Source organism: Loxodonta africana, chromosome 23, assembly GCF_030014295.1.
Source record: "Loxodonta africana isolate mLoxAfr1 chromosome 23, mLoxAfr1.hap2, whole genome shotgun sequence".
NCBI classification, from domain to species: domain Eukaryota; kingdom Metazoa; phylum Chordata; class Mammalia; order Proboscidea; family Elephantidae; genus Loxodonta; species Loxodonta africana.
In genome coordinates this window covers 21,921,490-21,937,671 of record NC_087364.1, presented here as the reverse complement: position 1 = coordinate 21,937,671, position 16,182 = coordinate 21,921,490, and the positions used below count along the sequence as shown (strand labels likewise).

General features: G+C 39.5%; 1 protein-coding gene across 1 annotated transcript in view; it reads right to left on the bottom strand.

The window, feature by feature from the left end:
• LOC100665810 (phospholipid-transporting ATPase IB) overlaps positions 1-15,159 on the bottom strand; it is a 267,082-nt gene extending 251,923 nt beyond the window's left edge. The window contains exon 1 of the mRNA XM_064275196.1: positions 15,111-15,159. Within this exon, the coding sequence (XP_064131266.1) occupies positions 15,111-15,159 (49 nt within the window). The remainder of the gene's footprint in view (positions 1-15,110) is intronic.
• Positions 15,160-16,182: the final 1,023 nt, after the last annotated feature.

Here is a 16,182-nt window from a genome sequence, read left to right as displayed (position 1 = left end):
TAGTAAAAACTGAGCCAGCAAGAGATCTACAGCCCTTCACCCAAAAGAGAAGGAAATATGAGAAAAAAAAAAGAAGGAAATTTTTTTTGCACATCAAAAGAATTAAGTTACCAAGTAGACAAAAACAATGATAAACGCATTTCTCTTAAAAGAAAGAAATTAAATACAGCTCTTGTGAAACAGAAGTTCCTAGGTCGGGCAAACAGTTAACACACTTGACTGCTAACTGAAAGGTTGGAGGTTCAAGTCCACCCAGAGGGACCTCAGAAGACATGCCTGATGATCTACTGAAAAAGTGGCCATCGAAAACCCTATGGAGCACAGTTCTATGACACATGGGGTTGCCATGAGTCCAAGTCAACTAGAAACTAGAGCTCAAAAAAAGAAATAAAGCCTCGTTTTCAGAAAGTGGTAATATAATAGCAGGAGTATTTTTAAAGTGATCTGAATGAGCTCTGAAAAGAAATGAATATAACAATACTTTGAGAAAAAGGAAAGCCATAGTAGAAGTAACTGACAGCTTAAAGGAGGGAAGGTACTGCACAGACTGCAGAAAACTATGCAAAACAAAATGAAAAACACTGCAAAAGATAAAGAATTGGAGAAAAATTATAGCTTTGTGATGGAGGATATCCAATGTATACATACTTGTTGTCCTTTGGAAAGAAAGAAACAAAAAATAAAACAGGCCACATCACCAAGAAGGTGGAGTAAGAAGCTCCATGCTCCCAAAGTCAAAACCAAACCCACTGCCGCTGTGTCAGTTCCGACTCATAGCAACCCCATAGGACAGAGTAGAACTGCTCCCAAAGAAACATAAAAAAAAAAAAAAAAAAATAGAAACTGTTAGAATTAGCCTTGTCAGAACTCTGGTAAACCATAAGAGACTCATAGTAACCAAGCAAACACTGAATCGAGAAAGAGGTAATGTCAAAAAAAAAAAAAGATAGGAAAGCTTGGTGGCATTTTGTTACTGGACTGTGCCTTTCCCAGCACTGGCCCAGCAGCCAGCTGGAAGCAGCAGCCTGTGTTTCCAGCTTGGGACCCTGCTCTGTTCTGAAAGGAGCACAGCTGACTGTGTTTGTCTGTTCAAACCAGCAGGGTGGCTACCTAAAGGACTAAAGCAAAGCTCACAATCCTGTTTCGTTCAGGAGGTGGTGCAGGGCAGAGGAGTGGCAGGCATACTGAAAGGCCTGTAGCTGCCTAGGGCAAGAGAGGGTGGTTGAGATATACAATAGTGAGCTGTGGGCTAAAGTCAAGGAGCCTGGAAGACAGTTTCTTTCAGGAGTTGTGGCATTCAGAAGGGCCCATTTATACTGGAAATTTAGAGGGTCACACACACGCACAGGACAAAATACATCCCAGGAAAGACCTGAGAAAATCCTAAGCTTTTACTTTGGGTTGATCTCTAGGGTCAGTTTAAGGCTGGCTAAGTTTCCAAAAACAGTTTGGAAAAGTTACTAAACTAATGGACTACTATAGCCTTCAACAGTAGGAGAGAAAGGGAAAGAAAAGAAGGAAGGGAGGGAGGGAGGGAGGGAGGGAGGGAGGGAGGAAAGAAGGAAGGAAGGAAGGAAGGAAGGAAGGAAGGAAGGAAGGAAGGAAGGAAGGAAGGAAGGAAGGAAGGAAGGAAGGAAGGAAGGAAGGAAGGAAGGAAGGAAGGAAGGAAGGAAGGAAGGAAGGAAGGAAGGAAGGAAGGAATGACCCCATCCTGGAAGTCTGTATCTCTGAGCTGGCTCTCTAGCTCAATAACAACCCAAATTTGCATCTCTAGAATGGTCCGAGATACCTCGAGCCTTGAATTCAGTTTAAAATGTCTCAGCATTGGTAGTGTTGCAAGCGATAAGCAAAGCAAATGGAAATCCTGTGTGAAGAAAAATACCATAATCCTAAGGCCTTAAAAATCCCCATAAATAATTTATCAAGGGCAAGAAGCACTATTCAGCCAAAAAAGAAAATAAGGCATCATAAGTAAGAACCATTAGAAAAAAAAAGCAGAAATTATACACTAACAACTTCAGATGGTTGAATTAGAAGACACCGATCTTTTTTAATAAAAAGAAAATAACCATACTTACTATGTCTGACAAAATAAAAGACAAGCTTTAAAATACTTACAAGAAGAGAATCTATGAAAACTGACTCCACAAGTTTGAAAAAGAACCAAATAAAACCTCTAGAAATGAGAAAAAGAAAAACTCAAACTTAAAAATCCATGGAAAAGTTTAGCAGTCGATAGGATGCTGCTGACAGGGAAAATCATAAAATAAAATATAGATCAGAAAAATTATCGAAAATACATCATGGAGAAGCAAAAAAGATGGCTATATATAAAAGAAACTCTGGTGGCGTAGTGGTTAAGTGCTACAGCTGCTAACCAAAGGGTTAGAAGGTGAAGTGGATAAAGTGAGACGATAGAACATAGGTTTAATTGAAGTCCCAAAGAGAAATGGGCCAGGGGCACACAGAGGTAATATATGAAAAGACAATGGCTACAAATGTTTCACAAATACAAGAAAAGAAATAATTCCAAAGCAAAATAAATAAAAAAGAAAGCCATACTTAGACTTACAGTGAAAATGGAGAAAACCCTAAAAGCAACCAGAGGAAAAAAAAGATAAAATACTATCAAAGGAGTGCACCTAGTCTAATATCTAATTCCTCAGAACAGTGGAAGCCAGAAAGTAGGGAAATTATATTATCAATGGATGCAAAACAAATTCCTGGCTAATCTACAATTCTTTATCTAATACTGCAGTGCAATGGATTGCTTTTATATAGCCTTTCTCACCATGGTCTTGTAACTCCGACCAAATGATTGGGAGGGACTACGCAGATAAGGTGCTTGTGTCCCACCAAGGGAATTAGACAGCTTGCTAATAATACGAATAATATGCATGGCACCTTTGTGGGGCTGGGGCCATGCAAGTAAGAGGTATGGAACCCTAACATGGGCATTGGTCAGTTTTGCCATCCTGCTAAGCTTAAAATGAGCCACCCCAGAGGCAAACAAGGAGGCACCTCATTACCACCAAGAAAAAGAGATGGGAGTAGAGCATGTCCTTTGGACTGGGGGTCCCTGTGCTGAGAAACTCCTAGATCCAGGAGACAAAGAGAGGGAGCTGTAACACAGAAGACAGAGAAAGACGAAGGCACAGCAGAAGAAAGAGTGATAGCAGTGTGAGACAGCAAGAACTAGGAGACTGGCGGGAGACAGTTGTGGTAACGTTTGCCAATCCACAGAGCTAGTAGCTTTGTAACACTTGTCTGAGCAGGGCAGAGGCAAGGATGAGAGGCCAAGATACCAAGGGCCAGAGAGAGGCCTGCTATGGGCACAGCTGAGAAGAAGCTGTCATGATTGAAGAACTATATCCTGAGTTGTTTTTGATCCTGAGTTGTACTCTCTAACTTCTACCAATAAACCACTTAACCGTAAGCACAGTTCATGAGCTCTGTGAAATGTTGCAGCGAATTAAGGAAGCCAAAGGCTGAAGGGAGAGTACTGAAGGAAGGGGAGTAGTTGATGTTAGAGATGCTGGACTGGTACAACTGTTTGGAAAAGTCAGACATTTGGAACATCTTTAAACCCTGCCTCATAGGAACCAACTTTGTACTGATCCTTAAAAAAGAACTTATTAATTTAAGTACATACACATTGATATGCTAACACATATTTTAGAATAACGATGACTGTCTTAGTTATCTAGTGCTGCCGTAACAGAAATACCACAAGTGGATGGCTTTAATGAACAAAAATTTATCCTCTCACAGTCCAGGAGGCTAGACTCCCAAATTCAGGACACCAGCTGCAGGGGAAGGTTTTCTCTGTTGGCTCTGGGGGAAGGTTTTGGCATCAATCTACCTCTGGTCTAGGAGCTTCCCAGCACAGGGATCCCAGGTCCAAAGGACACATTCCACTCCCAGCTTTTCCTGCTTGGTGGTAACGAGGTCCCTCTCTTCTCTGCTTAATCCTCTCTTTTATATCTCAAAAGAGATTGACTCAAGATACAACCTAAACCTACAGATTGAGTCCTGCCTCATCAACATAACTGCGTCTAACTCTGTCTCATTAACATAATAAAGGTAGGATTTACAACACATAGGTGGTGGAGGATAATCACACCAGATCACAAAATGGTGGACAATCACACAGGGCTGGGAATCATGGCCAAGCCAAGTTGATACACCTTTTGGGGTGACACAATTCAATCCATAACATTCTACCCTTTGGCTCCCAAAAAGTCATGTCCTTGCTACACATAAAACACATTCACCTCATCATATCATCCCAAAAGTGTTAAATAATCTCCAAGTCCATATTCCATCCTGGGGCAAAATTCCTCTTCATCTTTGAAATCCAGAATACAAATTATCTGCTCCCAAAGTACAGTGGTGGAGCAGGCATGAGGTAGACATTACAAATGGAAGAAATTGGAGGGAAAAAAGGAGTAACAGGCACCAAGCAAGTCGAAAACCCAGCAGAAAAATTTACATTAGTTCTCAAGGCTTGAAAATAATCCTCTCTTCTCTGGGGTCATTTAGGCAATGGCCCTGCCCTGCAGACTGTGGGTGTTGACCATGCTCTCAGTATTCTATGTGGAGGCCCCTAGGCTTCAGCTCTGTCTTCCAGGCCCACTAGGATGGCACCTCTGCTCCCTTGGCCTCGGGCAGCCCCACTCTCCTAGTCCATCTGAGCGGCGACCACACCTCCTTGGGCCTGGCAAGCTCTGTTCTTCTGCCCCTTGGGCATGGCAGCCCTGCCCCCTCAGCTTTGAGCAGCAGGTCCAACCCCACTCCCCTAGCACTTGTGAATGGCACCTTCACACTCCAGAATCACGTTGGTGGAAATATGACCCTTTGAAACATAGGAGGCTGTGGTCTTACCCTTTGAGACCCAGCAGGCCATGGTTCCACCCTTTGAGACCCCAGAGGTCATAGCCCTACACTTTGAGATTGAGGCAGCTCTGCTTCCCATGTTCTTTTTCTCTTCAGCTTTCTGCTTCTTGGTTCCTTGGCCTCTCAGCCCCTTGGGCCTCTTAGTCTGATCCAGCCTCCATCCTGCTTGGACAAGTGTTACAAAGCTCTTTGGCTCTACCAATAAGTGCCCAGAGGCACCCCACTCTGCCAGTAAACCTCAGCCTGAAGGCACTTAGGTCTCACTCCAGGGGTTGGCAAGCCTAGCTCCACTGAAAAGTACCCAGAGGCACCCTACTCCACCAGAAAGTCTGCACAAAGGCAGTCAGCTTGCTGGCTCTGTGGGTTGGCTCCTGTGCCACCTTGTGCTGGTCTCCTGGTTCTGCTGCTGCCATTTCTCTGCCACAGTTTCTCACTGTCTGTGCTGTCTCTTGTATTACATCTCTCCTCACTTCCTTCTGAGCCCTCACCAAAATTTTCTTTGATGTCCATAATTCCACCAACAGTCTCTTCAAGGAAATATAGGCTTTTACTATTAGGCATCTTAAAACTCTTCCACCCTCTAACCATTCATAGTTTCAAAACTGCTTCCACATTTTAGGTATCTGTTAGAGCAGCACCCCACTACCGATATCAAGTTCTGTCTTAGCTATCTAGTGCTGCTATAACAGAAATACCACAACAGGATGGCTTTAACAAAAAGAAATTTATTCTGTCATAATTTAGGAGGCTAGAATTCCAAATTCAGGGTGCCAGCTCCAGGGGAAGGCTTTCTCTCTCTGTTGGCTCTGGGGGAAGGTCTTGGCACCAATCTTCCCCTGGTCTAGTAGATTCTCACCACAGGGACTCTGGGTCCAATGGATGTGTTCCACTCCTGGCTCTTCTTGCTTGATGGTTATGAGGTCCCTCTCCTCTCTGCTCCCTTCTCTCTTTTATATCTCAAAAGAGACTGACTCAAAGTACAACATAATTCTGTAGATTAAGTCCTGCCTCATTAACATAACTACCTCTAACCCTGCCTCATTAACATCATAGAGGTAGGATTTACAACGCATAGGATAATCACAACAGATCACAAAATGCTGGACAACCACACAGGACTGGGAATCATGGCCTAGCCAAGTTGACACAACTTTGGGGAGACACAATTCAATCCATAACAGGGGTGAAACAAAGATATTTTCAAGCAAAAACATTAAAAGAGTTCATCACCAGAGAAGACTAATAATAATGTTTTCTTAAGAATATTCTTTTAGATAAAATGGCCAAATTCCTAGAAATACATAAACTGCCTACATAGACTCAAGAAGAAATAGAAAATCTCAACAAACTCACAAGTGAAGAAATTGAATCAGTAATCAAAAACCTCCTGAACCAAACACCCATTGCCGTTGAGTCAATTCCAACTCATAGCGATTCTACAGGACAGAGTAGAACTGCCTCGTAAGGTGTCCAAGGAGTGGCTGGTGGATTCAAACTGCCAGCCTTTTAGTTACCAGCTGAGCTCTTAACCACTACGCCACCAGGGCTCGAAAATCCTGAACCAGGGGAATTCTGCCAAATATTTATAGAAGTGACCCCAATCCTTAAAATTTTTTAAAGAATAGAAGACTATTTTCCCTAATTCATTATATGACGCTAGCATTACTCTGGTATCAAATCCAGACAAATACGCTGCAAGAAAACTACAGACTATTATTCCTTATGAATATAGATGCAAAAATCTTTAGCAAAATACTAGAAAATCAAATCCAAAAACATATTCAAAAGATGATACATTATGATCTGAGGGATTTATACTAGGAATATAAGGATGGTTCAACATTAGAAAATCAATCAATGTAATATACCACATTAATAGAATAAAGGAAAATAACCACATGATCACCTTAATGCAGAGAAGTCATTTGTCAAAATCCAACACACTTTCAGGATCAAAACACTCAACAATGGTTGGAAGGGAAATTCCTCTATATGACAAAGGACAGTTATAAAAAATCCACCTCTGACATCATAGTCAATGGAGCAAAACTGAGAGCTTTCCCCTTAAGATTAGGAAAAAGACAAGGGTCCCCGTGTTCACCATTGCTATTCAGTATTGTACTAGAAGTTGTAGCCGAGCAATTAGGCAAGAAGAAGAAATAAAAGGTATCTAAATGACGGCACTGGGTTTAAATGAGGAAGGAAGAAGTAAAGCTCTCCCTTTTTGGAGATGGCATGACTCTATATATAGAAAAAAATATATATATATATATAGAAGGCCCCAAATAATCCACAAGAAAGATAATAGAGCTAATAAATGAATTCAGCAAAGTGGCAGGATACAAGATAAATACACAAAATTGGTTAGGTTTTTACACATCAGCAATGACCAATCTGAAAAGAGAATTAAGGAAACAATTCAACATATAATGGGGTATATAATAATAAAATACTTAGCAATAAATTTAACCAAGGAAGTGAAAGACTTTTGCTTTGAAAAGTATAAAACATTACTGAAAGAAATTAAAGAAGACCTCCATCTGTTTGTTGGCGGCAACATGCACATTGCTATGATACAGAGCAGGTTTCAGTGGAGCTCCTGTCAAAGACAGATTTGGAAGAAAGGCCTGGTAATCTACATCCAAGAATCCACCAAAAAGACCCTATGGATCAGGATCACAATGGTCCAATCTGTAACCAGTCATGGTGTTAGCACAGGACCCAGCAGCGTTTCATTCCACCATGCATGGGGTTACCATGAGTTGAGAGCTGACTTAATGATAGCTAAAAACAACCACAAATAAATTGAAGGATATTCCATGCTCATGTCTCTGAAAACTTAATATTATTAAGATGTCAATACTACTTAAATCAATCTAGAGATACGATACCCATCAGAAGTCTGACGGCCTTCTTTGCAGAAATGTAAAAGCCAATCCTTAAATTTATATGGAACTACACAGGGTAGCCAAATCAATCTTGAAAAGAGAACAAAGTAGAAGGAATCACATTTCCCAATCTCAAAACATATTATAAACTACAGAAATCAAAACAGGCTGGTATCGGTATAATGATAGACATACAGACCAATGGAATATTTTGAGAGCCCAGAAATAAACCTGTACATCTATGGAAAATTGATTTCAACAAGGATGCTAAGTCCTTCCATTGGGGAGAGAATAGACTGTTTAATAAATGGTCTTGGAACAACTGGATTTCCACAAACAAAAGAAAGAACCTGGATCCAACCTCACACCAAATACAAAAACAAACTCAAAGTGCATCAAAAACCTAAACGTAAGAAATGAAACCATAAAACTATTAGGAGAAAACACAGGGGTAATGCTTTGTGACCTGTTTTTTAACAACGGATTTTTAGATATGCGCCAAAAACATGAGCAATAGAAGACAAAATAAATAAATAGGACCTCATCGAAATTAAAAACATTTGTTTATAAAAAGATTTTATCAAAAAAGTGAAGAGACAACCCACAAATTGGGAGAAAAATTTTGGAAACCATATATTGGATAAGGGTTAGTGTCCAGAATATATAAAGAACTACTACAACTTAACAACAGTTGTAGTAGTTCTTTAAAGATAACACAATCAAAAATGGACAAAAGATTTGAATAGACATTTATTCAAAGAAATACAAATGGCCAACGAGCACATAAAAACATGCATAGTGTCATTAGTCATTAGGGAAATGCAAATCAAAACCATAATGAGATATCACTTCATACCCACTAAGATAAAAAAAAATCTATGATTAAAAAACAAAAACAGGTGTTGTTGAGGATGTAGGGAAATAGGAACCGTCATATACTGCTGGTAAAAAAAAGTAGGATTGTAAAATTGTATAGCCATTGAGGAAAACAGGTTGATGGCTTCTCACAAAGTTGAATGTAAGTACTATATGACCCAGCAATTCCACCCCTATGTATATACTGAACAGAACTAAAATCAGGAAGGCAAACAGAAACTGGACTTGCTATAACAACATCAGATAAAGTAGATGTCATGGATTGAATTGTGTCCCCCCAAAAATATGTGTATCAACGTGTTTAGGCCAAAATTCCCAGTATTGTGTGGTTGTCCTCCATTTTGTGATTGTAATTTTATTTTGAGAGGATTAGGGTAGGATTGTAACACCAACCTTACTCAGGTCACCTTCCTAATCTCTGGGGTGTGGACTGCACCAATTTTTATCTCTCAAGAAATCAAAGGAAAGGGAAGCAAGCAGAGAGTTGGTGACCTCATACCACCAACAAAGCATTACCAGGAGCAGAGCACATCATTTGGACACGGAGTCCCCGTGCCTAAGAAGCTCCTCGACAAGGGGAAGCCTTCCTCCAGAGCCGACAGAGACAGAAAATCTTCCCCTGGAGCCAACGCCCTGAATTTGGACCTGTAACCTACTGGACTGTGAGAAAATAAATTTCTCTTTGTTAAAGCCATCCACTTGCGGTATTTCTGTTATGGCAACACTAGATGACTAAGACAGTAGATCTACCAGTGATAAAAAACATTACATAATGTTAAAAGAGACAATTCATCAAAAATCTATAGCAATTCTAAATATTTATCTACCTAATAAAGCTTCAAAATACATGAAGCAAAAATTCATAAAACAAAAAGAATCTCAACACTTAACCTCTCAGTAATCAATAAAACAAGTAGACATAAAATCAGAAAGGATATAAAAGACCTGAATAACACTATCAGCCAAATTTACCTAAAAGGTATCTACACACCAATTCCACAACATAAAAATACATAGCCTCTACATGTTCACATGGAACACTTGCCAAGGTAGACCTAATTATGGGCCCTAAAACAAATCTCAAAATTTTAAGATAAATCAAATGATGGAAAGTATGGTCTCTGACCACAAAGAAATTAAACTAAAAATGAATAAGAGAAAGATATCTGGAAATTATTTGGGAATTAAAAAAGACACTTCTATATAACCCATGAGTCAAAGAAGAAATCAAAGGAATATTATAAAAATGTTGAATTGAATGAAAATGAAAACACAACATATCAAAAATGTGGAATGCAGCTAAAGGGTTGACTAAAGGGAAATTTATAATATTATGCATATTATATAAAAAAGAAGAAATATTTTTAAAGCAATCTAAACTTCACCTTAAGAAGCTAGGAGAAAAAATTAAATCTAAACCAGAATGAAGGAAATAATAAAATAGGAGAAATCAATTAAATTAGAAAGAGGGGAACAATGGCAAAAATAAATAAAACCAAAACCTGATTTTTTGAAAAGATCAATAAAATTAACAAAACTTAAGCTATTCTAGCCAAGAAAAAAAAAAAAGACATAAATTACCAACATTAGGAATGAGAGGACATCACTACAGATCAGACAGACATGAAAAGGATAACAAAGGAAAATTATGAACATTATACCAACAAGTTCAACAACTAAGATGAAACGAATAAATATATCTTGAAAGACACAAACTATGACAACTCACTCAATATATAACACATAAATTCAATAGTTTTACATCTTTTAAAGAAGTTGAATTTTTATTTAATAACCTTCCAATAACACCACCAAAATAAAGCTCCATGTCCAAGTAGGTTTACTGGTGATTCCTACCAAACATTGATACAGGAAAAAGTGTCAGTTCCATACAAACTCTCCCAAAAGTAGAAGAGGAAGGAACACTTCCAAAAATATTTTATGAGGCCAGTGTCATACTGATACAAAACCACACAAAATCGTTACAAGAAAAAATAGTACAGATCAGAAGCCTTTATGAATATAGATACAGAATCCTGAACCAAATATTAATATATTAAATCCATCAGTATACAAATCCACTATGCATAAAAAAAAATCCAGTTGCCATGCAGTCCACTCAAACTCATGATAATCCAACGTGTGTCAGAGTAAACTGTGGTCCACAGGGTTTTCAATGGATGATTTTTCAGACATAGATCACCAGACCTTTCTTCTGAGGCACCTCTAGGTGAACTCAACCTCCAACCTTTTGGTTAGCAGACAAGCATGTTAACCTTTTGCCCAATGTCTTAGTCATCTAGTGCTGCTGTAACAGAAATACCACAAGTGGATGGCTCTAACAAAGAGAAGTCTATTTTCTCACTGTCTGGTAGGCTAGAAGTCCAAATTCGGGGCATCAGCTCCAGGGGAAGGCTTTCTCTGTTGGTTCTGAAGGAAGGTCCTTGTCATCAATCTTTCCCTGGTTAAGGAGCTTCTCAGGTGCAGGACCCTGGGTCCAAAGGACACATTCTGCTCCCAGTGCTTCGTCCTTGGTGGTACAAGGTCCTCAACTCTCTGCTTATCTCCCTTTCCTTTTATCTCTTGTAAGATAAAAGGTGGTGCAGGCCACACCCCAGAGAAACTCCCTTTGCATGGGATCAGGGATGTGACCTGAGCAAGGGTGTTACATCCCACCCTAAACCTCTTTAACCATAGGCAGAGATTATGATTTATAGCACAAAGGAAAATCACAAAATGGAGGACAACCACACATCACCAGAAATCATGGCCTAACCAAGTTGACACATATTTTGGGGGGAAGCAATTCAATCCATGGCACCCAGGTACTCCATACATAGACCTGGTAAATAATGAGTGACATTACAAGTCACTAGAAAAGAACGGGCCATTCTACAAATGTTGCTGGAATAACTGGTTAGCCACATGGAAAAAAATTCTACCTTGATCTTACATTACTCACAGAAATACATTTCAAATAGGCTAAAGGACTAAATGTGAAAGCAAAGCTTTACATTTTAAAAGACAATATTAATGAAATCTTTATGATATCAAGGTATGAGAGGGATGTTTTGAAAATGGTTCAAAAAACATAAACCACAAAGGAAAATACTAGCTAATCTGACTTATTTTTAAAAAGAAACTTCTGTGCATTTAAACAATAAAATAAAATTTGAAGACAACGTATTTCCAGAATATATTTATAATGCATACAATTGACAAAAGTTCTCTATCCATTAAAGAATTTCTACAAATGAATAAAAGAGATGAACATAGGATAAGAAAAAGTGATTAATTTAGAGAAAGAAAAGGTCAAATTCTCCATAATTATATGAAAATACGGCCACCTCAATCAGGCACAAACTAAAAATTTTAAAATATGGCAATGCCAAACGTTGGCAAGGAGATAAAGAAGCAGAAACCAATACAGTACAGGAGTATAAATTGATGCAACAATTTTAGACAAGTTTAGGTTGCACACACCCTATAATTCAGTACTTCCAGTTTTAGTTATAGCTTCATTTAAAAAACTCACGCATGTATAAAGGGGATAGGAACAAAGATGTGCATTGTAGCACTGTAACTGTGCGGGGGGGGAAGCAAAAACCTAAACCCATCAATACAGGACTGGATAAACACCACCCAACTTAATCATATGATGAAATATTATAGAGATATTAAAAAGAGTGACTTTAGCAATAAGTAGACGATAGCTATAAAAAATAGTGCTATCGACTAGCTATATAGAGCTCAAAACCAGAAGAATGCTAGGAAAATGACAGATATAATATCATATGTAATCTATTAAATCATTTGTGTAAGCTTTTAAGAACATATCTGCAATACTATTTCTTGCTTTTGGATCTACAGATGTAAGCACAGCTTTAGACATAAAAACGGCTTAAAATGATATACAACACACTCAGAACAATAGTTGCTGGAAGCAGGGGAGGCAGAAGGAATAAGCCTGGAAGTGGTAGTTAAATGTGATTTTCACTTCATCTCCAATGACTTGTTTCTTCAAAAAAGAAAAAAAAAAAAAGGAAAGGCATGGGGAAAGAGAAAAACTCCTGGAGCAAATATAACACAGTGTTAAAAGCTGTTTATTCTTAAAGGTGAAAATCTGAGTGTTTGTTGAACTTCACACCCAAACACACACTCAGACACGCACACACACAGTCCCACACATCAATCACACAGATCGTATTGGCTTCCACTAAGCAGTGACAGGTGGAAAGTACAGGCATATTTTTAAACAGTGGGTAAGTTACATCTGAGTTAATCATTTCAATATAATAACCTCTGACTATTTAGGACACAGGGCTGTTTGATCCCACAGTATTTAAAAGGCAAGAAGCTGGAAGGAGAGAGGAGGAGTCACAGACTGCTTGCTGGGCCTGAGGCAGTTTGAGAATGTAACCAAGTTCAGTTACTGTAACAGCCTTCAGACAGGTCTGTACTTAAAGTGACAGGGTATAAACAGAAACACGGTTCCTCCTTTACTCACCAGTCTTAGGCTGCGAGACCACTTTGGACGAGAAAACTTCTCACCATTAACCTCCTGAGCGTTGTTGCTCAGCACAAACAGCCCTAATCCCAGATGTGGCCCGTGGTCGTCTCCTGGAATGAGGGGAAGCCCTTCCCAGCTTGCCTCTCAAAGTTCTGACACAGTTGAGGGCTCAGCACTTCCCCCTCCACCCTGCACTTCTGATCAGGGCTGCCAGGCCCAGGCTCCTTATACACTCACAAACTCTGCTTCCGTAGCCTTCGAAGTACCTCTGGTCTTCTAACTCAGCCTAGAGGGTACAAATGAACTTCCATACTCATAAGTTAGTTCACCTCTCCTCCAAGTGGTGACAACAGTACACAAGGTACCTTACCAAGGGTGTGACAATACCGCCAGTCACTTTAGACCACATGAACTTAATATAAATTTTTGCTAATACTCTTGTAATCTAACTCATCAGTTCTCAAATTTTTTGATCTCAAGAACCCTTTATATTCTGAAAACATATTGAACAACCCAAACAACTTTTGGTTACGTGGGTCATATCTATGGATATTCACCATGTTAGAAATTACAGCACGGTTGTTTATTAATCTATTTAAAAATAATAAACCCATTGCATGTTAATATAATTAGCATTTTACGGAAAAATAACTATCTTCTGCAAAAAATAATAATTACAGGAGAGGAGTGGCATTGTTTCACATTTTTGCACGTCTCTTTATTGTCTGATTTAATAGAAAGTTAGAAAATCCATCCTCCCAAGACAGGCAATTAGAAAAGGGAGGGGGGGGACATTTTAATAGTCTTTTCAGACCATTGTGGAGCATTAGGTTCTTAAAGGTTAGCTGCACTGTGAAATGTACAACCTTACCAATGAACTTTTCGTACTGTTGCTTTAAAATCTACTGGCCTATCTTGCACTTTTTATGAATCTCTTACCAATGAGTGATTTTGTAACAAAAATCATCAGTTGCTGTTAGTGGTGGCAGAGGAGTACTAGGGTACGGCAGGTACGACAGAGATTACACCAGCCCTGGGAGCGTGACGCCATTGAACAGTTTCAGATACACCGCTGATGGTACCTCTGTGTTTGAAACAGCTCACCGGCCCTGGGCACACTGTGCTATCAGCTATGCCGCTGAGGTGGTGATTGCTATCAAGTTGCTTCCTGACTCATGGTGGCTCCATGTGTTACAGAGTAGAACCGCTGCAGAACATTTTCTTAGCTGTAGTTTTTATAGAAGCAAATAACCAGGCCTTTTCTCTGCAGTACAGCTGGGTAGCTTCAACTGCCAACCTGTAGGTTAGTAGCCAAGCACAAACTGTTTGGGCCACCTATTTGGAAAATATTGGTTCTCTGAGTTATGCAGGTCTTTTAAATCACATTTATTAAGATCACCGCTGATCTCAACAGAAAAGTTTTTAAGTTTGGGGAAACTTTCCAGTCATGGAGACAGACACAAGTTTTCCAAAATTCTGATTTTCACTTGAAAGTTCAAATTTTATCATTAGTAACAAATACGGTGAGTTGTTTTCCTTAAAGTGGCGGGCTTACTTTGTTCATTTTTGAGGAAATGTTTGCCATATATGCTAGTCTGTCATCCTAGTTTGTCTGTCAGTCAATCATCATTTCAAATAAAAATGGTGCTCCCTGAAATGGCGCTGACAACTCGACAGCTCAAGCACCTCACAAGTGCTTTTCCTCAAGATGACCACCTTACATAATTCCTATTTTATCACACAGAACATTAAAAAGCTGTGCACCCAAGGGTCAAGATTTAATAAAATTGGCAAATTTTACTGCTTCATAAAGGGCATTCTTAAGTGAAACAGAATTTTTTTTTTTTTTTTGGAAAAGTGCATTACAGTGTGAAACACAATGAGTAAGGGTCCAGGTTGGTGCTATTGCCTGGATTTGTGCTAAGGCACCAGTAGTTTACCTGCCGTTGTTTTGGCAACGTTAGTGTACATGTCAGCTGTCTTAGTCATCTTGCGCTGCTATAACAGAAATACCACAGTGGGTGGCTTTAACAAACAGAAATTTATTTCCTCACAGTTCAGAAAGCTAGAAGTCCGAATTCAGGTGCTGGCTCTAGGGGAAGGCTTTTTCTCTCTGTCACCTCTGGGGGAAAGTATTTGTCTTTTTTGAACCTCTGCTCCTGGGCAATCTTCATGTGGCTTGGCCTCTCTCTTCCCCCATCCCTGCTTCTTTAATCTCTTTTATATCTCAAAAGAGATTGACCTAAGATACGCCCTACACTAATCCTGCCTCATTAACGTAACAAAGACTAGCCATCCCCAAATAGGATTATAACCACAGGCACACCCATTGCCATTGAGTCTATTCCAACTCATAGTGACCCTATAGGACAGAGTAGGACAGCCCTAGAGGTTTTCCAAGGAGCAGCTGGTGGTTTCGAACTGCCAACCTTTGGGTAACAACCCAGCCCTTAACTCCTGCACCACCAGGGCTCCAACCATAGGCATAGAGGTTAGGATTTACAACACATATTTGGGGGGGACATAATTTAATTCATAACATCAACTCACTGAAAAAGGCAAATAACATTTCGCATTTCTCTGTTTCCTAGGGCTCGCATATAAAATACCGAAAAGTGGGTGGCTATAAAGAACAGAAATCTATTTTCTCTTAAGTCCAAATCAGGGTCTCAGATATGTCAATTCCTCCTGGGGTTTGAGAGAGAGACTGTTGCATGCCTCTCTCCTAGTTTTTGGTGACTGCTGGCAATCCATGGTGTTCCTTCACTGTTTATGGATGTAACCGGCTCCATCACCACACGGCCTCTGTGTGTCTCGCTCTTGGAAGACATCACTCAGAGTTAGGATTAGGAGCCACTCGACTTCTACATGACTTGTTTAACTGGTTAAGAAAATAAAAATAAAATCCCTATTTCCAAACAAGGTCACATTCACAGGTACTGAGGGTTAGGACTTCAACATCTTTTTTTTTAGGGGGACACAATTCAACTCATAGCAGTATTATTATGAAAA